The 22369-nt window shown below is 48.2% G+C and overlaps 1 protein-coding gene across 6 annotated transcripts in view; it reads left to right on the plus strand.

The window, feature by feature from the left end:
- Positions 1-17147, plus strand: part of LOC140380634 (paired amphipathic helix protein Sin3a-like) — a 55115-nt gene extending 37968 nt beyond the window's left edge. For 2 of the 6 annotated variants that reach the window (XM_072464495.1, XM_072464496.1), the window contains exons 21-22: positions 8516-8699; positions 16927-17147. In XM_072464495.1, coding sequence (XP_072320596.1) covers positions 8516-8699; positions 16927-17145 — 403 coding nt within the window. In that variant the 3' untranslated portion in view covers positions 17146-17147. Of the gene's footprint in view, positions 1-8122; positions 8379-8515; positions 8700-16926 lie in introns of those variants that run through there. The other 4 variants (XM_072464497.1, XR_011931179.1, XR_011931178.1 and 1 more) reach the window with 4 other exon arrangements.
- The last annotated feature ends 5222 nt before the right edge of the window (positions 17148-22369 follow it).

The raw sequence follows: 22369 nt of genomic DNA on the forward strand, positions 1-22369 counted from the left end.
CACGTCACATGATCAGAACACGTCACATGATCAGAACACGTCACATGATCAGAACACATCACGTCACATGATCACGTCACATGATCACGTCACATGATCACGTCACATGAACACGTCACATGAACACGTCACATGATCAGAACACGTCACATGATCAGAACACGTCACATGAACACGTCACATGAACACGTCACATGAACACGTCACATGATCAGAACACGTCACATGAACACGTCACATGAACACGTCACATGAACACGTCACATGAACACGTCACATGATCAGAACACGTCACATGATCAGAACACGTCACATGAACACGTCACATGAACACGTCACATGAACACGTCACATGATCACGTCACATGAACACGTCACATGAACACGTCACATGAACACGTCACATGAACAGAACACGTCACATGAACACGTCACATGAACACGTCACATGATCAGAACACGTCACATGATCACGTCACATGATCAGAACACGTCACATGATCACGTCACATGATCAGAACACGTCACATGATCAAAACACGTCACATGATCAGAACACGTCACATGATCAAAACACGTCACATGATCACGTCACATGATCAGAACACGTCACATGATCACGTCACATGATCAGAACACGTCACATGATCAAAACACGTCACATGATCAGAACACGTCACATGATCAGAACACGTCACATGAACACGTCACATGATCAGAACACGTCACATGATCACGTCACATGATCAGAACACGTCACATGATCAAAACACGTCACATGATCAGAACACGTCACATGATCAGAACACGTCACATGATCAAAACACGTCACATGATCAGAACACGTCACATGATCAAAACACGTCACATGATCAAAACACGTCACATGATCAGAACACGTCACATGATCAGAACACGTCACATGATCAGAACACGTCACATGATCAGAACACGTCACATGATCAGAACACGTCACATGATCAAAACACGTCACATGATCAGAACACGTCACATGATCAGAACACGTCACATGATCAAAACACGTCACATGATCAGAACACGTCACATGATCAGAACACGTCACATGATCAGAACACGTCACATGATCAGAACACGTCACATGATCACGTCACATGATCACGTCACATGATCACGTCACATGATCACGTCACATGATCACGTCACATGATCACGTCACATGATCAGAACACGTCACATGATCAGAACACGTCACATGATCAGAACACGTCACATGATCAGAACACGTCACATGATCAGAACACGTCACATGATCACGTCACATGATCACGTCACATGATCACGTCACATGATCACGTCACATGATCACGTCACATGATCACGTCACATGAACACGTCACATGAACACGTCACATGATCAGAACACGTCACATGATCAGAACACGTCACATGAACACGTCACATGAACACGTCACATGAACACGTCACATGATCAGAACACGTCACATGAACACGTCACATGAACACGTCACATGAACACGTCACATGAACACGTCACATGATCAGAACACGTCACATGATCAGAACACGTCACATGAACACGTCACATGATCAGAACACGTCACATGATCAGAACACGTCACATGATCAGAACACGTCACATGAACACGTCACATGAACACGTCACATGAACACGTCACATGAACAGAACACGTCACATGAACACGTCACATGAACACGTCACATGAACACGTCACATGATCAGAACACGTCACATGATCAGAACACGTCACATGAACACGTCACATGAACACGTCACATGAACACGTCACATGAACACGTCACATGAACACGTCACATGAACACGTCACATGAACACGTCACATGATCAGAACACGTCACATGAACACGTCACATGAACACGTCACATGATCAGAACACGTCACATGATCAGAACACGTCACATGATCAGAACACGTCACATGAACACGTCACATGATCAGAACACGTCACATGATCAGAACACGTCACATGATCACGTCACATGATCACGTCACATGATCACGTCACATGAACACGTCACATGAACACGTCACATGAACACGTCACATGAACACGTCACATGATCAGAACACGTCACATGATCAGAACACGTCACATGAACACGTCACATGAACACGTCACATGATCAGAACACGTCACATGAACACGTCACATGATCAGAACACGTCACATGAACACGTCACATGATCAGAACACGTCACATGAACACGTCACATGATCAGAACACGTCACATGATCACGTCACATGATCAAAACACGTCACATGATCAAAACACGTCACATGATCAGAACACGTCACATGATCAGAACACGTCACATGATCAGAACACGTCACATGATCAAAACACGTCACATGATCAGAACACGTCACATGATCAGAACACGTCACATGATCAGAACACGTCACATGATCAGAACACGTCACATGATCAGAACACGTCACATGATCAGAACACGTCACATGATCAGAACACGTCACATGATCAGAACACGCCACATGATCAGAACACGTCACATGATCAGAACACGTCACATGATCAGAACACGTCACATGATCAGAACACGTCACATGATCAGAACACGTCACATGATCAGAACACGTCACATGATCAGAACACGTCACATGATCAGAACACGTCACATGATCACGTCACATGATCAGAACACGTCACATGATCAGAACACGTCACATGATCAGAACACGTCACATGATCAGAACACGTCACATGATCAGAACACGTCACATGATCAGAACACGTCACATGATCAGAACACGTCACATGATCACGTCACATGATCACGTCACATGATCACGTCACATGATCACGTCACATGATCACGTCACATGATCACGTCACATGAACACGTCACATGAACACGTCACATGATCACGTCACATGAACACGTCACATGAACACGTCACATGATCACGTCACATGATCAGAACACGTCACATGATCACGTCACATGATCAGAACACGTCACATGAACACGTCACATGAACACGTCACATGATCAGAACACGTCACATGATCAGAACACGTCACATGATCAGAACACGTCACATGATCAGAACACGTCACATGATCAGAACACGTCACATGATCAGAACACGTCACATGATCAGAACACGTCACATGATCAGAACACGTCACATGATCAGAACACGTCACATGATCAGAACACGTCACATGATCAGAACACGTCACATGATCAGAACACGTCACATGATCAGAACACGTCACATGATCAAAACACGCCACATGATCAGAACACGTCACATGATCAGAACACGTCACATGATCAGAACACGTCACATGATCAGAACACGTCACATGATCAGAACACGTCACATGATCACGTCACATGATCACGTCACATGATCACGTCACATGATCACGTCACATGATCACGTCACATGATCACGTCACATGATCACGTCACATGATCAGAACACGTCACATGATCAAAACACGTCACATGATCAGAACACGTCACATGATCAGAACACGTCACATGATCAAAACACGTCACATGATCAAAACACGTCACATGATCAGAACACGTCACATGATCAGAACACGTCACATGATCAGAACACGTCACATGATCAGAACACGTCACATGATCACGTCACATGATCACGTCACATGATCACGTCACATGATCACGTCACATGAACACGTCACATGAACACGTCACATGAACACGTCACATGATCAGAACACGTCACATGAACACGTCACATGAACACGTCACATGAACACGTCACATGATCAGAACACGTCACATGAACACGTCACATGAACACGTCACATGAACACGTCACATGAACACGTCACATGATCAGAACACGTCACATGAACACGGCACATGAACACGTCACATGATCAGAACACGTCACATGAACACGTCACATGATCAGAACACGTCACATGATCAGAACACGTCACATGATCAGAACACGTCACATGAACACGTCACATGAACACGTCACATGATCACGTCACATGATCAGAACACGTCACATGATCACGTCACATGATCACGTCACATGATCACGTCACATGATCACGTCACATGATCACGTCACATGAACACGTCACATGAACACGTCACATGATCACGTCACATGATCAGAACACGTCACATGAACACGTCACATGAACACGTCACATGATCAGAACACGTCACATGATCAGAACACGTCACATGAACACGTCACATGAACACGTCACATGATCAGAACACGTCACATGATCAGAACACGTCACATGATCACGTCACATGAACACGTCACATGAACACGTCACATGAACACGTCACATGAACAAAACACGTCACATGATCAGAACACGTCACATGATCAGAACACGTCACATGATCAGAACACGTCACATGAACACGTCACATGATCAGAACACGTCACATGAACACGTCACATGATCAGAACACGTCACATGAACACGTCACATGATCAGAACACGTCACATGATCAGAACACGTCACATGAACACGTCACATGATCAGAACACGTCACATGATCAGAACACGTGTGTCTGAACCAGGACGGGACAAACAACAGTTATTTACAAGAGTCCAATGGGCTTCACTTCATTAAGATCATGATATTCTTGTTAATTGCCTTTATTTATGATAATCGTCTAAACTAAAGAGTTGACAGCTTTTGATCTACAATGAAATATTTAGTTGTTGCAGAAAAGATTCTACTCGTTGAATAACTAGCTTGGAATCGATGACAGTTAATTGTGCAGCTTTAATTGGCAACTTGACTCTATATTTGATGGCTTGATGATGATATTTGATTGAAGTCAGGTTTGGTCGCTCGATGTTGACGCTGATCTGTGGCAGTCCAGACACAAACGGCCTCTGCTGATTTCACCTGGAGCCATCCACATGTTTCTTCCTTTTGACTTGTGCCATTGTGACTTGTGCAATGATCCAGAATGTCTCCAGACACTTGACTCTGCCACCAACATTTATCCAAATACATGATCTATTTTTAAAGCAGTTACTTGGCCTTACGCACAGTTGTACACAGGCGTAGGGTTGGTAAATAAACTTGTTTGTCTGATTGTACATGTGGTGTTCTTTTTTACCTGGCCTCTCTATGTCACACCATTTGTACAGTGCGTTTGTCATGTTGTTTTTGAGATGGCTGTCCATGATCACATTTCACATAAGCCAAAATATTTGAGTTCTCAACCCATTTAACCCATTGCATAAATCCAGTTTGGACTCATTGGAAAGCTCACTCACGTTTTTATTCTCACCATGTGGTTAAATATGTCACATGACCTGCTGTATTCCTTCGTGGGTGTTCTCGTTATTATAACCAGAGGTGGGTAGAGCGGCCAAACATCTACCACTACATACAAATATAGCTTGAAAGTGCGCATTATATGGATTAATACTGGTTGTGCTTTACTGATTTTGTGTGGTGCACGTTTTGTTTCGCTTTACGCGCCTTATATATAAAAAATATAAATATACCATTCATTAACAGTGCGCCAAGTAAGGCATTTATTTCCTTTAATGCATGACAAAACTGATGCAAATGTCTAGTTTAATAACATACAAGTGAATGTAGACCAGCTTTGTATTCATGGGTTTCATATCTGACGCTTGAGGACCTTTAATCGTTTTTTGTTCCTCAGTTGTCCAGGTAGGTTCTATTGACCGTATTCCACTCTTTCCTCTTTTTGCCGTTGTAATCACACTTCTGGTTGAGCAGGAACTCTCTTGGTTTTATATGTAAAAAGGGAAAAGTCTCGCCGCTAAAACATGCTCTGAAGTCGATTGATTTGTGTGAAATATCCAAAGTTCTCAAGCGTGTTGACCGAAAACGGCTTTTTAGTCTGTTTAGAATGTATTTTCTCTGGAGGCCGCAGCGCTGTGTTCACTAATGCAACCAGAAGAAGGATTATGTGGAGTAGCGGCGCCGTGACTGGCTTCTGGAATAAGGTGAATAGCAAAAGAAAATGGAATTCTGTCGACTGGACAAAAGCTTTAGGAGTGAATAGGTTTCACTTCTCATCCAAGTGGCTTCTTCAGTTCTGACGGGGACTCTAGTCAGGATTACACCCTTTGAACTTATTTTGTGCAGTCTTTCATGTCCCTAATGGCTCATGTATCTGCCTTTAGCACACTCTGATGGTGTTCTGTCAGGTTAGGCCTGAAGATGGAGGTGTAAATGAGTGAAAGGTTTGGGTGAAGTTAACTCCTCCCTTCAGACAGATATAAGGCACTCACTGCACAGTTGTCAAGTCCACTTTTTCTTCTGTTGCTTGTTCCATCCATCTGCTTCTGCTTATCCGGGGACTCTCAGACAGACCCCCCCCCCGTGTGACTGAGCTCCTCCCCCTATCTCTAAGGGAGCACCTAGCCACACGGCGGAGGAAACTCATTTCGACCGCTTGTATCCGCGAAGCTCATGACCATAGGTGAGGTCAGGAACGTAAGACCGACCGGTAAATCGAGAGCTTTGTCTTTGGACTCAGCTCCTTCTTCACCACAACAGTTGATGCAGCGACTGCATCACTGCAGCTGCTGCACCGATCCAACTGTCGATCTCACCCCGGGATCTGGGAGAAGCTCTGTATGTATTGAAGACCTCGCTGACAAAGAGTTCTGCCACATGTTCCCAACAGACCCTCACAATGCGCTTGGGCCTGCAAAGTCTGTCCGGTTTCCTCCTCCACCACCAGATCCAACTCACCACCAGGTGGTGTTCGGTTGATCTCCGGCCTGTGTCCTGGTGCCACGTGCACTGATGGACCTTGTGCTTGAACATGGTGTTTGTTCTGGACAATCCAATAACTGAACACCGCTCGGGTTCAGATCGGGGAAGCCGTTCTTCCCGATCGCCCCTCTCCAGGTATCATTGTCATTGTCCACGTGGGCGTTGAAGTCCCCCAGTAGAACAACCGAGTCCCCGGTCGGTGCACTGTCCAGTCCCCCTCCCAAGGACTCCAAGAAGGCCGGGTCCTCTGCACTGCTGTTCTGCCCGTAGGCCGCCACAACAGTGAGACCCCTGTCCCCAGTAGGTGTAGGGACGCGACCCTCTCATCCACCGGGGTGAACTCCAACATGTGGCGGCTGAGGTTTGGGGCTATAAGCCCGCCCACACCAGTCCCGCCTCTCCCCGCGGGCAGCACCAGAGAAGTGCAGCGTCCAGCCCCTCTCGAGGAGATGGTTCCAGAGCCCAAACTGTGCTGGAGGTGAGGCCGATAATATCTAGTTGATACGGCTCAACCTCCAGCACAAGCTCAGGCTCTTTCCAAAACTCAGACCCATCACCTTGGACCTGTTTGCCTTGGATGACCCTACCAGGGGCATGAAGCCCCGACAACATGGCTCCTAGGCTCAGTCGGGCGCTCAAAACCCTCCACCACGTTAAGGTTGTGGTTCAAGGAGGCGTCGGTCACTTATTGCTCTCTGAAAATTAACTGTCAGCCCTGGTTCCCTGTCAGAGGAACCCAAGAAGCTACTTTTATGAGTAGAAAACATATTCACTCTTGAAGAAACTTTTGTCAAGTTGATAGAATTATCAATGCTTTACAATCAGTCATCAATTTACTGGCCCAATCATTGTATGAGTGGAATTGAATCCTGATCCTTCAGATCGTGATATGAATGGGCCTGTCATATTGAGGCCTCCCCAAATGATAGATCATTCTGTGATCTGTCCTTTTCCTCTGTATCTACTGCGTTGTATCAATGAAATTTCCCCATGTGTGGACAATAAAGGATTATCTTATCTTATCTTATTGTATCATGTACAATATTATACACTATTTTTGGCATTTCCAGAGAATGATCCATTACATTTGAATTTGTAAAAATCGTTGCAGCCCTAATATTTATGAAGACATTCGGCGCCTCGTGTAAGAGTCGAGAGCAGTGACGCTCATAAAAGTCAAAAGTACATGTATATCTTTAGTAAAAGCCCATTACTACCCACCTCTGATTATATCACATACAATAACTGTTCCTGTGCTCAGACCAGGAGCTTGTGACTTTGTTCTATCTCTCACAATTGGCCTGTTATGTTTTCAAGTGCCTAAAATGTGCTTGATGGTTTCAGTCTTCCATCACCTCACCACCGCGTGGTAAGTATGCTCCTCACATTCTAATACTGGTGGGGTGACGCACAAGTTTAGTTTAAAACCAAAAACGATTCTAATGATAAATCAGGTGTTTGCACATTTGTTGAATAGTGCACTGTACAAATATGTTCCGACTGCCTCCTCTGCTGCTCTTATAGATGCACAAATCCTACCAATGACTTGCCACCTTTCTAACTCTGTTACCCGGTGAGTTCAATGCATGGGGTTAACCTAATTTAAAAGGACAGCCTCTCAAATTTCTGTGCATTGGTTGTACTTGAATGACCATTGTATATGAATCATTTCTGGACTTGCTGATCAATTTTGGGGTTTGGGTTTTCCAGGAACTTGCGTCAGATCCGGAAATGTCAGCGTGGATGGGAGCAGCTGCAGCAGGAGAGGTCTCCACGTGACGACCGTGAGCTCAAGAGGCAGTGCATGTTCAAACTCAACTCCTACAAGATGGTGTACGTGTGCAAGTCCGAGGACTACATGTACCGGCACACGGCGCTGACCCGGGCCCACCAAGTAAGCACTGGACCTTCAGAAGATCCTACTCACTGTTACATTCACTGTTTCTGTCCATCCTCCCTTGTCCAGGTCCAGCAGCAAAAGAACATTGAATTAGGTCAATTGGACAAAAGTATAAGTGTGAAGACATTTGGCCTCATCCATGTAGATCTGTCTGAAGGGCGGAGCTAATGACTCTGACACGTCCCACACACGAGGCCAGGACTAGATTTACAGTGGGCAGAGGGTCATATTAGAGGGGGTGTGGTCATATTAGAGGGGGTGTGGTCATATTAGAGGGGTTGTGGTCATATTAGAGGGTGTGGTCATATTAGAGGGGGTGTGGTCATATTAGAGGGTGTGGTCATATTAGAGGGTGTGGTCATATTAGAGGGTGTGGTCATATTAGAGGGGGTGTGGTCATATTAGAGGGGGTGTGGTCATATTAGAGGGGGTGTGGCCATATTAGAGGGGGTGTGGCCATATTAGAGGGGGTGTGGCCATATTAGGGGGTGTGGTCATATTAGGGGGTGTGGTCATATTAGAGGGTGTGGTCATATTAGAGGGGGTGTGGTCATATTAGAGGGTGTGGTCATATTAGAGGGGTTGTGGTCATATTAGAGGGTGTGGTCATATTAGAGGGGGTGTGGTCATATTAGAGGGTGTGGTCATATTAGAGGGTGTGGTCATATTAGAGGGGGTGTGGTCATATTAGAGGGGGTGTGGTCATATTAGAGGGGGTGTGGCCATATTAGAGGGGGTGTGGTCATATTAGGGGGTGTGGTCATATTAGAGGGTGTGGTCATATTAGAGGGGGTGTGGTCATATTAGGGGGTGTGGTCATATTAGAGGGGGTGTGGTCATATTAGAGGGTGTGGTCATATTAGAGGGTGTGGTCATATTAGAGGGGGTGTGGTCATATTAGAGGGTGTGGTCATATTAGAGGGTGTGGTCATATTAGAGGGTGTGTGGTCATATTAGAGGGTGTGTGGTCATATTAGAGGGGGTGTGGTCATATTAGAGGGGGTGTGGTCATATTAGAGGGGGTGTGGTCATATTAGAGGGGGTGTGGTCATATTAGAGGGGGTGTGGTCATATTAGAGGGTGTGGTCATATTAGAGGGTGTGGTCATATTAGAGGGTGTGGTCATATTAGAGGGTGTGTGGTCATATTAGAGGGTGTGTGGTCATATTAGAGGGGGTGTGGTCATATTAGAGGGGGTGTGGTCATATTAGAGGGGGTGTGGTCATATTAGAGGGTGTGGTCATATTAGAGGGGGTGTGGTCATATTAGAGGGGGTGTGGTCATATTAGAGGGTGTGGTCATATTAGAGGGGGTGTGGTCATATTAGAGGGGGGGGTGTGGTCATATTAGAGGGGGTGTGGCCATATTAGAGGGGGTGTGGTCATATTAGGGGGTGTGGTCATATTAGAGGGTGTGGTCATATTAGAGGGGGTGTGGTCATATTAGAGGGTGTGGTCATATTAGAGGGTGTGGTCATATTAGAGGGGGTGTGGTCATATTAGAGGGGGTGTGGTCATATTAGAGGGTGTGGTCATATTAGAGGGTGTGGTCATATTAGAGGGTGTGGTCATATTAGAGGGGGTGTGGTCATATTAGAGGGGGTGTGGTCATATTAGAGGGGGTGTGGTCATATTAGAGGGGGTGTGGCCATATTAGAGGGGGTGTGGTCATATTAGGGGGTGTGGTCATATTAGAGGGTGTGGTCATATTAGAGGGGGTGTGGTCATATTAGAGGGTGTGGTCATATTAGAGGGGTTGTGGTCATATTAGAGGGTGTGGTCATATTAGAGGGGGTGTGGTCATATTAGAGGGTGTGGTCATATTAGAGGGGGTGTGGCCATATTAGAGGGGGTGTGGTCATATTAGGGGGTGTGGTCATATTAGAGGGTGTGGTCATATTAGAGGGGGTGTGGTCATAATAGAGGGGGTGGTCATATTAGGGGGTGTGGTCATATTAGGGGGTGTGGTCATATTAGAGGGGGTGTGGTCATATTAGAGGGGGTGTGGTCATATTAGAGGGGGTGTGGTCATATTAGAGGGGGTGTGGTCATATTAGAGGGGGTGTGGTCATATTAGAGGGTGTGGTCATATTAGAGGGGGTGTGGTCATATTAGAGGGGGTGTGGTCATATTAGAGGGTGTGTGGTCATATTAGAGGGGGTGTGGTCATATTAGAGGGTGTGGTCATATTAGAGGGTGTGGTCATATTAGAGGGTGTGGTCATATTAGAGGGGGTGTGGTCATATTAGAGGGGGTGTGGTCATATTAGAGGGGGTGTGGCCATATTAGAGGGTGTGGTCATATTAGAGGGTGTGGTCATATTAGAGGGTGTGTGGTCATATTAGAGGGGGTGTGGTCATATTAGAGGGTGTGTGGTCATATTAGAGGGGGTGTGGTCATATTAGAGGGGGTGTGGTCATATTAGAGGGGGTGTGGTCATATTAGAGGGTGTGGTCATATTAGAGGGTGTGGTCATATTAGAGGGGGTGTGGTCATATTAGAGGGTGTGGTCATATTAGAGGGTGTGGTCATATTAGAGGGTGTGGTCATATTAGAGGGGGTGTGGTCATATTAGAGGGGGTGTGGCCATATTAGAGGGGGTGTGGTCATATTAGGGGGTGTGGTCATATTAGAGGGTGTGGTCATATTAGAGGGGGTGTGGTCATAATAGAGGGGGTGGTCATATTAGAGGGGGTGTGGTCATATTAGAGGGGGTGTGGTCATATTAGAGGGTGTGGTCATATTAGAGGGGGTGTGGTCATATTAGAGGGTGTGGTCATATTAGAGGGTGTGGTCATATTAGAGGGGGTGTGGTCATATTAGAGGGTGTGGTCATATTAGAGGGTGTGGTCATATTAGAGGGGGTGTGGTCATATTAGAGGGTGTGGTCATATTAGAGGGTGTGGTCAGCTGTGGGGCCAAACTCTACTTGGATTCAATAGGAAACTAAACCTTTTCTTCAATACGTTTCCTGCAAATGATGGTATTTCAATGTCAGAGTTTCTTTGTAAAGCAAACTTAAACTTCAAAACATGCAGAGCTGGGGCCCCGCCGCAGAGAAAGCTCAGGGCCCCCGCCGCAGAGAAAGCTCAGGGCCCCCGCCGCAGAGAAAGCTCAGGGCCCCCGCCGCAGAGAAAGCTCAGGGCCCCGCCGCTTTTCAGCTTTGACCTGGGAACATCCAGGAGGAGCCGAGAGCAGGGGCCGAGAGCAGAGAGGAGGGAGCAGAGAGGAGGAGCAGAGAGGAGGGAGCAGAGAGGAGGGAGCAGAGAGGAGGAGCAGAGAGGAGGGAGCAGAGAGGAGGGAGCAGAGAGGAGGAGCAGAGAGGAGGAGCAGAGAGGAGGGAGCAGAGAGGAGGGAGCAGAGAGGAGGAGCAGAGAGGAGGAGCAGAGAGGAGGAGCAGAGAGGAGGAGCAGAGAGGAGGAGCAGAGAGGAGGAGCAGAGGAGGGAGTAGAGAGGAGGGAGTAGAGAGGAGGAGCAGAGAGGAGGAGCAGAGAGGAGGAGCAGAGAGGAGGGAGTAGAGAGGAGGAGCAGAGAGGAGGAGCAGAGAGGAGGGAGCAGAGAGGAGGGAGCAGAGAGGAGGAGCAGAGAGGAGGAGCAGAGAGGAGGGAGCAGAGAGGAGGGAGCAGAGAGGAGGGAGCAGAGAGGAGGAGCAGAGAGGAGGGAGCAGAGAGGAGGGAGCAGAGAGGAGGGAGCAGAGAGGAGGAGCAGAGAGGAGGAGCAGAGAGGAGGAGCAGAGAGGAGGAGCAGAGAGGAGGAGCAGAGGAGGGAGTAGAGAGGAGGAGCAGAGAGGAGGAGCAGAGGAGGGAGTAGAGAGGAGGGAGTAGAGAGGAGGGAGTAGAGAGGAGGGAGCAGAGAGGAGGAGCAGAGAGGAGGAGCAGAGAGGAGGAGCAGAGAGTAGGAGCAGAGAGGAGGAGCAGAGAGCAGAGAGGAGGGAGCAGAGAGGAGGGAGCAGAGAGGAGGAGCAGAGAGGAGGGAGCAGAGAGGAGGAGCAGAGAGGAGGGAGCAGAGAGGAGGAGCAGAGAGGAGGGAGCAGAGAGGAGGGAGCAGAGAGGAGGGAGCAGAGAGGAGGGAGCAGAGAGGAGGAGCAGAGAGGAGGAGCAGAGAGGAGGAGCAGAGAGGAGGAGCAGAGAGGAGGAGCAGAGGAGGGAGTAGAGAGGAGGGAGCAGAGAGGAGGAGCAGAGAGGAGGAGCAGAGAGGAGGAGCAGAGAGGAGGGAGTAGAGAGGAGGAGCAGAGAGGAGGAGCAGAGAGGAGGGAGCAGAGAGGAGGGAGCAGAGAGGAGGAGCAGAGAGGAGGGAGCAGAGAGGAGGGAGCAGAGAGGAGGAGCAGAGAGGAGGAGCAGAGAGGAGGAGCAGAGAGGAGGGAGCAGAGAGGAGGAGCAGAGAGGAGGAGCAGAGAGGAGGAGCAGAGAGGAGGAGCAGAGGAGGGAGTAGAGAGGAGGAGCAGAGAGGAGGAGCAGAGAGGAGGAGCAGAGGAGGGAGTAGAGAGGAGGGAGTAGAGAGGAGGGAGCAGAGAGGAGGAGCAGAGAGGAGGAGCAGAGAGGAGGAGCAGAGAGGAGGAGCAGAGAGGAGGGAGCAGAGAGGAGGGAGCAGAGAGGAGGGAGCAGAGAGGAGGAGCAGAGAGGAGGAGCAGAGAGGAGGGAGCAGAGAGGAGGGAGCAGAGAGGAGGAGCAGAGAGGAGGGAGCAGAGAGGAGGAGCAGAGAGGAGGGAGCAGAGAGGAGGGAGCAGAGAGGAGGAGCAGAGAGGAGGAGCAGAGAGGAGGAGCGGGAGGTAAACTCAGATTTTTCTCTGTTCGACTGAAGCATAAACTTTTTATAAAACATTCATGAAGTTTAGTTCTTTTATGACTTTATTATGAGTCAGAAATATACATGTTCTGACCGTGTCCTGTTCTCATGTTCTGACCGTGTCATGTTCTGACCGTGTCCTGTTCTCATGTTCTGACCGTGTCATGTTCTCATGTTCTGACCGTGTCATGTTCTGACCGTGTCCTGTTCTCATGTTCTGACCGTGTCATGTTCTCATGTTCTGACCGTGTCATGTTCTCATGTTCTGACCGTGTCATGTTCTCATGTTCTGACCGTGTCATGTTCTCATGTTCTGACCGTGTCCTGTTCTCATGTTCTGACCGTGTCATGTTCTCATGTTCTGACCGTGTCCTGTTCTCATGTTCTGACCGTGTCCTGTTCTCATGTTCTGACCGTGTCCTGTTCTCATGTTCTGACCGTGTCATGTTCTCATGTTCTGACCGTGTCATGTTCTCATGTTCTGACCGTGTCATGTTCTCATGTTCTGACCGTGTCATGTTCTGACCGTGTCCTGTTCTCATGTTCTGACCGTGTCCTGTTCTCATGTTCTGACCGTGTCCTGTTCTCATGTTCTGACCGTGTCCTGTTCTCATGTTCTGACCGTGTCCTGTTCTCATGTTCTGACCGTGTCATGTTCTCATGTTCTGACCGTGTCCTGTTCTCATGTTCTGACCGTGTCCTGTTCTCATGTTCTGACCGTGTCCTGTTCTCATGTTCTGACCGTGTCCTGTTCTCATGTTCTGACCGTGTCCTGTTCTCATGTTCTGACCGTGTCATGTTCTCATGTTCTGACCGTGTCATGTTCTCATGTTCTGACCGTGTCATGTTCTGACCGTGTCCTGTTCTCATGTTCTGACCGTGTCCTGTTCTCATGTTCTGACCGTGTCCTGTTCTCATGTTCTGACCGTGTCATGTTCTCATGTTCTGACCGTGTCATGTTCTCATGTTCTGACCGTGTCATGTTCTCATGTTCTGACCGTGTCATGTTCTCATGTTCTGACCGTGTCCTGTTCTCATGTTCTGACCGTGTCATGTTCTCATGTTCTGACCGTGTCCTGTTCTCATGTTCTGACCGTGTCATGTTCTCATGTTCTGACCGTGTCATGTTCTCATGTTCTGACCGTGTCATGTTCTCATGTTCTGACCGTGTCATGTTCTCATGTTCTGACCGTGTCATGTTCTCATGTTCTGACCGTGTCCTGTTCTCATGTTCTGACCGTGTCCTGTTCTCATGTTCTGACCGTGTCATGTTCTGACCGTGTCCTGTTCTCATGTTCTGACCGTGTCATGTTCTCATGTTCTGACCGTGTCATGTTCTGACCGTGTCCTGTTCTCATGTTCTGACCGTGTCATGTTCTCATGTTCTGACCGTGTCATGTTCTCATGTTCTGACCGTGTCATGTTCTGACCGTGTCCTGTTCTCATGTTCTGACCGTGTCATGTTCTCATGTTCTGACCGTGTCCTGTTCTCATGTTCTGACCGTGTCATGTTCTCATGTTCTGACCGTGTCCTGTTCTCATGTTCTGACCGTGTCCTGTTCTCATGTTCTGACCGTGTCCTGTTCTCATGTTCTGACCGTGTCATGTTCTCATGTTCTGACCGTGTCATGTTCTCATGTTCTGACCGTGTCATGTTCTGACCGTGTCCTGTTCTCATGTTCTGACCGTGTCCTGTTCTCATGTTCTGACCGTGTCCTGTTCTCATGTTCTGACCGTGTCCTGTTCTCATGTTCTGACCGTGTCCTGTTCTCATGTTCTGACCGTGTCATGTTCTCATGTTCTGACCGTGTCCTGTTCTCATGTTCTGACCGTGTCCTGTTCTCATGTTCTGACCGTGTCCTGTTCTCATGTTCTGACCGTGTCCTGTTCTCATGTTCTGACCGTGTCCTGTTCTCATGTTCTGACCGTGTCATGTTCTCATGTTCTGACCGTGTCATGTTCTCATGTTCTGACCGTGTCATGTTCTGACCGTGTCCTGTTCTCATGTTCTGACCGTGTCCTGTTCTCATGTTCTGACCGTGTCCTGTTCTCATGTTCTGACCGTGTCATGTTCTCATGTTCTGACCGTGTCATGTTCTCATGTTCTGACCGTGTCATGTTCTCATGTTCTGACCGTGTCATGTTCTCATGTTCTGACCGTGTCCTGTTCTCATGTTCTGACCGTGTCATGTTCTCATGTTCTGACCGTGTCCTGTTCTCATGTTCTGACCGTGTCATGTTCTCATGTTCTGACCGTGTCATGTTCTCATGTTCTGACCGTGTCATGTTCTCATGTTCTGACCGTGTCATGTTCTCATGTTCTGACCGTGTCATGTTCTCATGTTCTGACCGTGTCATGTTCTCATGTTCTGACCGTGTCCTGTTCTCATGTTCTGACCGTGTCCTGTTCTCATGTTCTGACCGTGTCCTGTTCTCATGTTCTGACCGTGTCCTGTTCTCATGTTCTGACCGTGTCCTGTTCTCATGTTCTGACCGTGTCCTGTTCTCATGTTCTGACCGTGTCCTGTTCTCATGTTCTGACCGTGTCATGTTCTCATGTTCTGACCGTGTCATGTTCTCATGTTCTGACCGTGTCCTGTTCTCATGTTCTGACCGTGTCATGTTCTCATGTTCTGACCATGTCATGTTCTGACCGTGTCCTGTTCTCATGTTCTGACCGTGTCCTGTTCTCATGTTCTGACCGTGTCATGTTCTCATGTTCTGACCGTGTCATGTTCTCATGTTCTGACCGTGTCATGTTCTCATGTTCTGACCGTGTCATGTTCTCATGTTCTGACCGTGTCATGTTCTGACCGTGTCCTGTTCTCATGTTCTGACCGTGTCCTGTTCTCATGTTCTGACCGTGTCCTGTTCTCATGTTCTGACCGTGTCCTGTTCTCATGTTCTGACCGTGTCCTGTTCTCATGTTCTGACCGTGTCCTGTTCTCATGTTCTGACCGTGTCATGTTCTCATGTTCTGACCGTGTCATGTTCTCATGTTCTGACCGTGTCCTGTTCTCATGTTCTGACCGTGTCCTGTTCTCATGTTCTGACCGTGTCCTGTTCTCATGTTCTGACCGTGTCCTGTTCTCATGTTCTGACCGTGTCCTGTTCTCATGTTCTGACCGTGTCCTGTTCTCATGTTCTGACCGTGTCCTGTTCTCATGTTCTGACCGTGTCATGTTCTCATGTTCTGACCGTGTCATGTTCTCATGTTCTGACCGTGTCCTGTTCTCATGTTCTGACCGTGTCCTGTTCTCATGTTCTGACCGTGTCCTGTTCTCATGTTCTGACCGTGTCATGTTCTCATGTTCTGACCGTGTCCTGTTCTCATGTTCTGACCGTGTCCTGTTCTCATGTTCTGACCGTGTCCTGTTCTCATGTTCTGACCGTGTCATGTTCTCATGTTCTGACCGTGTCATGTTCTCATGTTTCAGTCGCACCAGCGCGTCCACAACCGCCTCCACAGACGTTTCCACAAGTGGCTGGACGCTTGGGCCCAGGACCACGTGAGCGCCGACATGGCCGCCGCCACGCACAGGTGGCTGATGGGAGAAGGTCAGGACGAGCTCCTCCCCTGCACCACCGCACTGTGTCCAGAAGTCCTGCATTACATCAGCGTCAACAAGTACTGCGTCACCTACAGAGCGCTATAGTCCACTCACGGTCCACTCACGGTCCAGTCCACACCCTGTGTCACTGCCGTTGCCCAGGTGACGGTGACCAGTCCATTCTGATACAATATTTAAGATGAACTGGACATTTACTGGTCAAAGTTTGACCAGAACTGTGGTCATTCACCTGCAAAAACAGTGACTTCACAAACCTCCTCTTAAAGGTCCTATATTATGCAAATGCTCAACTTCAACTTGTGACATCATCAGGTGGAATCCACAACAGCTCCTCTGTGTTTTTAAAGTCACAGACACGCTTCTGCCCGTCGTCGTCGTCCGTGGTAACGGGCCCGTTTGGCAGTGGCATAAAACATGTCTCAATGATGCATAATACAGGACATTTTGGATCCAGTGGGCTGGTCAGGGTGCAGTGACCAGTGGGCTGGTCAGTGTGGGCTGGTCAGTGTGCAGTGACCAGTGGGCTGGTCAGTGTGGGCTGGTCAGTGTGCAGTGACCAGTGGGCTGGTCAGTGTGGGCTGGTCAGTGTGCAGTGACCAGTGGGCTGGTCAGTGTGGGCTGGTCAGTGTGCAGTGACCAGTGGGCTGGTCAGTGTGGGCTGGTCAGTGTGCAGTGACCAGTGGGCTGGTCAGGGTGCTGTATTATAACTTATGACTGCGTCTGTAAATATGTTTATAACTAGATTTTTTATGGATGGTCTTGTGTAGCAGCGTTAAACAGATTTAGACTTTAGATAGAAATGTATTGAATATTTTAACTGTTTTTTGTTTTGTTCTTGTTTACCAAAGCTTTATTGGCCCACATTTCAGTGACCCCTGACCCCTGTCATACAACACAAGGATTTATCTGACCTGCTCTGGACAGGTCACTTGTGCCGGACGCTCAGTGTAAAACTACCACTTTTAGAGTCTAAAAAGCAATAGTTTTACCTGATGATGGATAATTAATGCCTAGTTAGATTTGTTCTTGTTCTTAATTGGGATGTAACTAAGTAATAATGACCCTGTTATAAAACGAGCCAAGTTTTTATTTGGAAACGCTGTAAATTGACACTTTTAGAAAACACAATCGTATGAAAAGAAAAGCCTGTGACTTCCTCAGCAGCGCGTCGTCTGCTGCAGACAATCCCAGCGTTTCATACTTTTATTTTTGTACCGCCGCGTGTAGTTTGAGCGCGCCGCCTGCAGGGGGCGACTGTACATAAGGTGTGTTCATGTGGCCATCGTCCTTCACTCTCCAGATGTTGTACATGCTGTAGTCTGGTGTTTGGCATTAAACTCACTTTGACTAGAACCAAACCTGTTTAAATGCTTCTGTTCCTGCTTCGGGGCCTTTCGGGGCCTTTGTGTTGTACTTGTACTGTGTCTAGAGTTCTGCACAACTGGAGCGCTGGCAGGGCATCCGGATGAAAGAAGAGGGCTGCACAGGCTGCTGCCAGGGGCCTCGACAGCAGTGGGGGCCGGGGCCTCGACAGCAGTGGGGGCCCCGCTCCAGCTGTGGGCGTGGCCTGTTACTGCATTGATGTGGAAAAGTCTGGAGTATTTTCTCTCCCTCAAAACAAAGGTTTATTTCACAAAACTCTCAATCTGAAGTATTTGGTCATTTTTTGTTAAAGGTTGAATGGATGATTTATTTTGGCCCAAATCTGAGTCTCATTTCCTCTTGGACTGGACTGTCCAATAGTCCTGCCACGTGTCAATCATAAAACACACCTACTGCTCACCTGCAGGGCCTCGTTCACCTGCAGGGCCTCGTTCACCTGCAGAGCCTGGTTCACCTGCAGAGCCTGGTTCACCTGCAGAGCCTCGTTCACCTGCAGGGCCTCGTTCACCTGCAGAGCCTGGTTCACCTGCAGAGCCTCGTTCACCTGCAGAGCCTGGTTCACCTGCAGAGCCTGGTTCACCTGCAGAGCCTGGTTCACCTGCAGAGCCTGGTTCACCTGCAGAGCCTGGTTCACCTGCAGAGCCTGGTTCACCTGCAGAGCCTGGTTCACCTGCAGAGCCTGGTTCACCTGCAGAGCCTGGTTCACCTGCAGGGCCTCGTTCACCCGCAGAGCCTGGTTCACCCGCAGAGCCTGGTTCACCCGCAGAGCCTGGTTCACCTGCAGAGCCTGGTTCACCTGCAGAGCCTGGTTCACCTGCAGAGCCTGGTTCACCTGCAGAGCCTGGTTCACCTGCAGAGCCTGGTTCACCTGCAGGGCCTCGTTCACCTGCAGAGCCTGGTTCACCTGCAGAGCCTCGTTCACCTGCAGAGCCTGGTTCACCTGCAGAGCCTGGTTCACCTGCAGAGCCTGGTTCACCCGCAGAGCCTGGTTCACCTGCAGAGCCTCGTTCACCTGCAGAGCCTGGTTCACCTGCAGAGCCTGGTTCACCTGCAGAGCCTGGTTCACCTGCAGAGCCTGGTTCACCTGCAGAGCCTGGTTCACCTGCAGAGCCTCGTGCGGCTCGTCCCCATGAGAGCAGCAGTTTCCGCGTGTCTAAGCGCATTGATCTATCATAATATAGTTCCCTCAGTGTACGGGACAAAAGAGACAGAGAAAGACAGTTCGAGCTGACTCAGAAGAGACAGAAATCTACGGGAGACGAGAGATGCGATGTGATCCGTCGCGCTAATAAACAAATGCACGTGTGTGTTGTATCAGTCCACACGGGGGAGTGGCATGTGCACGGGGGAGTGGCATGTGCACTTTCAGTTCTCAAATCGCCGAAAAATCGTCCATTACGCCTTTAAGTTAAAAGTCCAATTTAAACATCAATCTTTAGTTTCTTTACTTTTCTTCAGAAATCCGCATCACAAATATCACAGATACAGTATTACAGTAATATTGTAATACTGTATTGGCGCCAGGCCCATGGCGGGGCGCCGGGCGGGCCCATGGCGGGGCACCGGGCGGGCCCATGGCGGGGCGCCGGGCCCATGGCGGGGCGCCGGGCCCATGGCGGGGCGCCGGGCCCATGGCGGGGCACCGGGCGGGCCCATGGTGGCGCCACTACATTTAGACAACAATTAAATGTCATAGTTCTCTGATCCAAATGGTGCTAAAGCTAAAATAGCTGGGCTGAGGCGCGATGTGGAGCAACACAGCAACCAGAAAGTGTGAGGTCAGAGGGCAAATGACGTCGCCTGACGCCAATTTATGGAGCTACGTATAGATCGATTTGCCTGTTTAAACAGTCGGGCCCCGCCCACTATTTTAACAATGCAGGATGAAGAGGCAAATGGAACTGTTTTTACTGCTGAATGTATAATCTCCAACAGGGGGCGATATCACTGTCTCTGCTGATGTCATGGAGCTGACCCTGAAACACTCTGAGAGAACCCTGACCCCTGACCCTGAACCTTCACATTCAGCTACATTAGACGTGTTGTTACTGATGAGGCGATTGATTGACATTTGGAGGGAAATGAACCCAATAACCACATAATAATAATAATACCTTTTATTTATATAGCGCTTTTCAATGACCCAAAGACGCTTTGACATATACAAAAAAAGGGGGGGGGTATTTACAGACAGGGGGGACAGCACGAACAATACACCGTGAAAAAAGAACAGATAAAAATAAGCAAGACAGAAGAAGTACAAGGATATGTGGACACAAGACAACACAGAGACACAACAAAACAATGGAAACGACTAACAAAACAAAGACGTTGGGACAGAAGCGGCAGTCAACAAACCAGACGCCGGCGTTGCTCTAGCCCAATCGGGGTGCGTGTGCGCGTGCGTGTGCAGAGCAGCGTATGACATCTGAACATATTCAGGTGGAGGGAAGAGGACTCCAGAGCTCCAGCTGCACACACACTTTTCCCTTTATTCAGATTTGGGAGATTTGTCCCATCACAGATGGGACAAGTTAGACTAGAGTCTCAAACCACTACAGTTCTAGAGTGTAATGACTCTGCACGTGTGACAGTACGTGCTGTACGCACTGTACGCACTGTACACTGTACGCACTGTACACTGTACGCACTGTACGCACTGTACGCACTGTACGCACTGTACGCACTGTACGCACTGTACGCACTGTACACTGTACGCACTGTACACTGTACGCACTGTACACTGTACGCACTGTACACTGTACGCACTGTACACTGTACACTGTACGCACTGTACACTGTACGCACTGTACACTGTACACTGTACGCACTGTACGCACTGTACGCACTGTACGCACTGTACACTGTACGCACTGTACACTGTACGCACTGTACACTGTACGCACTGTACACTGTACGCACTGTACACTGTACACTGTACGCACTGTACACTGTACGCACTGTACACTGTACGCACTGTACACTGTACACTGTACGCACTGTACACTGTACGCACTGTACACTGTACGCACTGTACGCACTGTACACTGTACGCACTGTACACTGTACGCACTGTACGCACTGTGCACTGTACGCACTGTACACTGTACGCACTGTACACTGTACGCACTGTACACTGTACGCACTGTACACTGTACGCACTGTACGTTCAGCATGTTCAGCAGCGCCTCCAGCTTCATCCAAGATGAAATAAATCAAGTCATGATTTGGACAATAAGAGTTCAGCTTCATGAGCAGTTCTAAAATAATAGAACATGTGAAAAGCAGAGTGAGGCTTGTTACCGTGTCTGGTGTTCATGAAATAAGAACATAGTTATTAGAATATTGACTTTATGTGGCCTCTGTTGCCCCGCCCCTCAGTCACATGATCAAGATATATGTATGTATATATGTATATACATATATGTATATACATATATGTATGTATGTATGTATGTATATCACATACATACATATAGTACATGTTACCTGTAGTAATCTGTCTCTAGAAATGCACAATTTTGGAAAAATGATAATTTAGTCATTTATGTTTGTTAAAGACATTTTAAACAGGAGAAAAGGTATGAACTAAACAAGAATAATGTATGTTGGAGTCTAAAGTGCACGTTTGTACAGACTAAAGCGCTGGACATTAGGTTCACGTTATATTCATGTCTCTGTCCACATGAAACACAAAGTGTCTTCTCTGTCCACATGAAACACAAAGTGTCTTCTCTGTCCACATGAAACACAAAGTGTCTTCTCTGTCCACATGAAACACAAAGTGTCTTCTCTGTCCACATGAAACACAAAGTGTCTTCTCTGTCCACATGAAACACAAAGTGTCTTCTCTGTCCACATGAAACACAAAGTGTCTTCTCTGTCGCACAAATGAACTAAAGTCACATCATGATGTCACAACTGC

This window comes from Eucyclogobius newberryi, unplaced genomic scaffold (genome assembly GCF_026437365.1).
Source record: "Eucyclogobius newberryi isolate DKJ021-1_F unplaced genomic scaffold, fEucNew1.0.hap1 SCAF_5, whole genome shotgun sequence".
Taxonomy (NCBI): domain Eukaryota; kingdom Metazoa; phylum Chordata; class Actinopteri; order Gobiiformes; family Gobiidae; genus Eucyclogobius; species Eucyclogobius newberryi.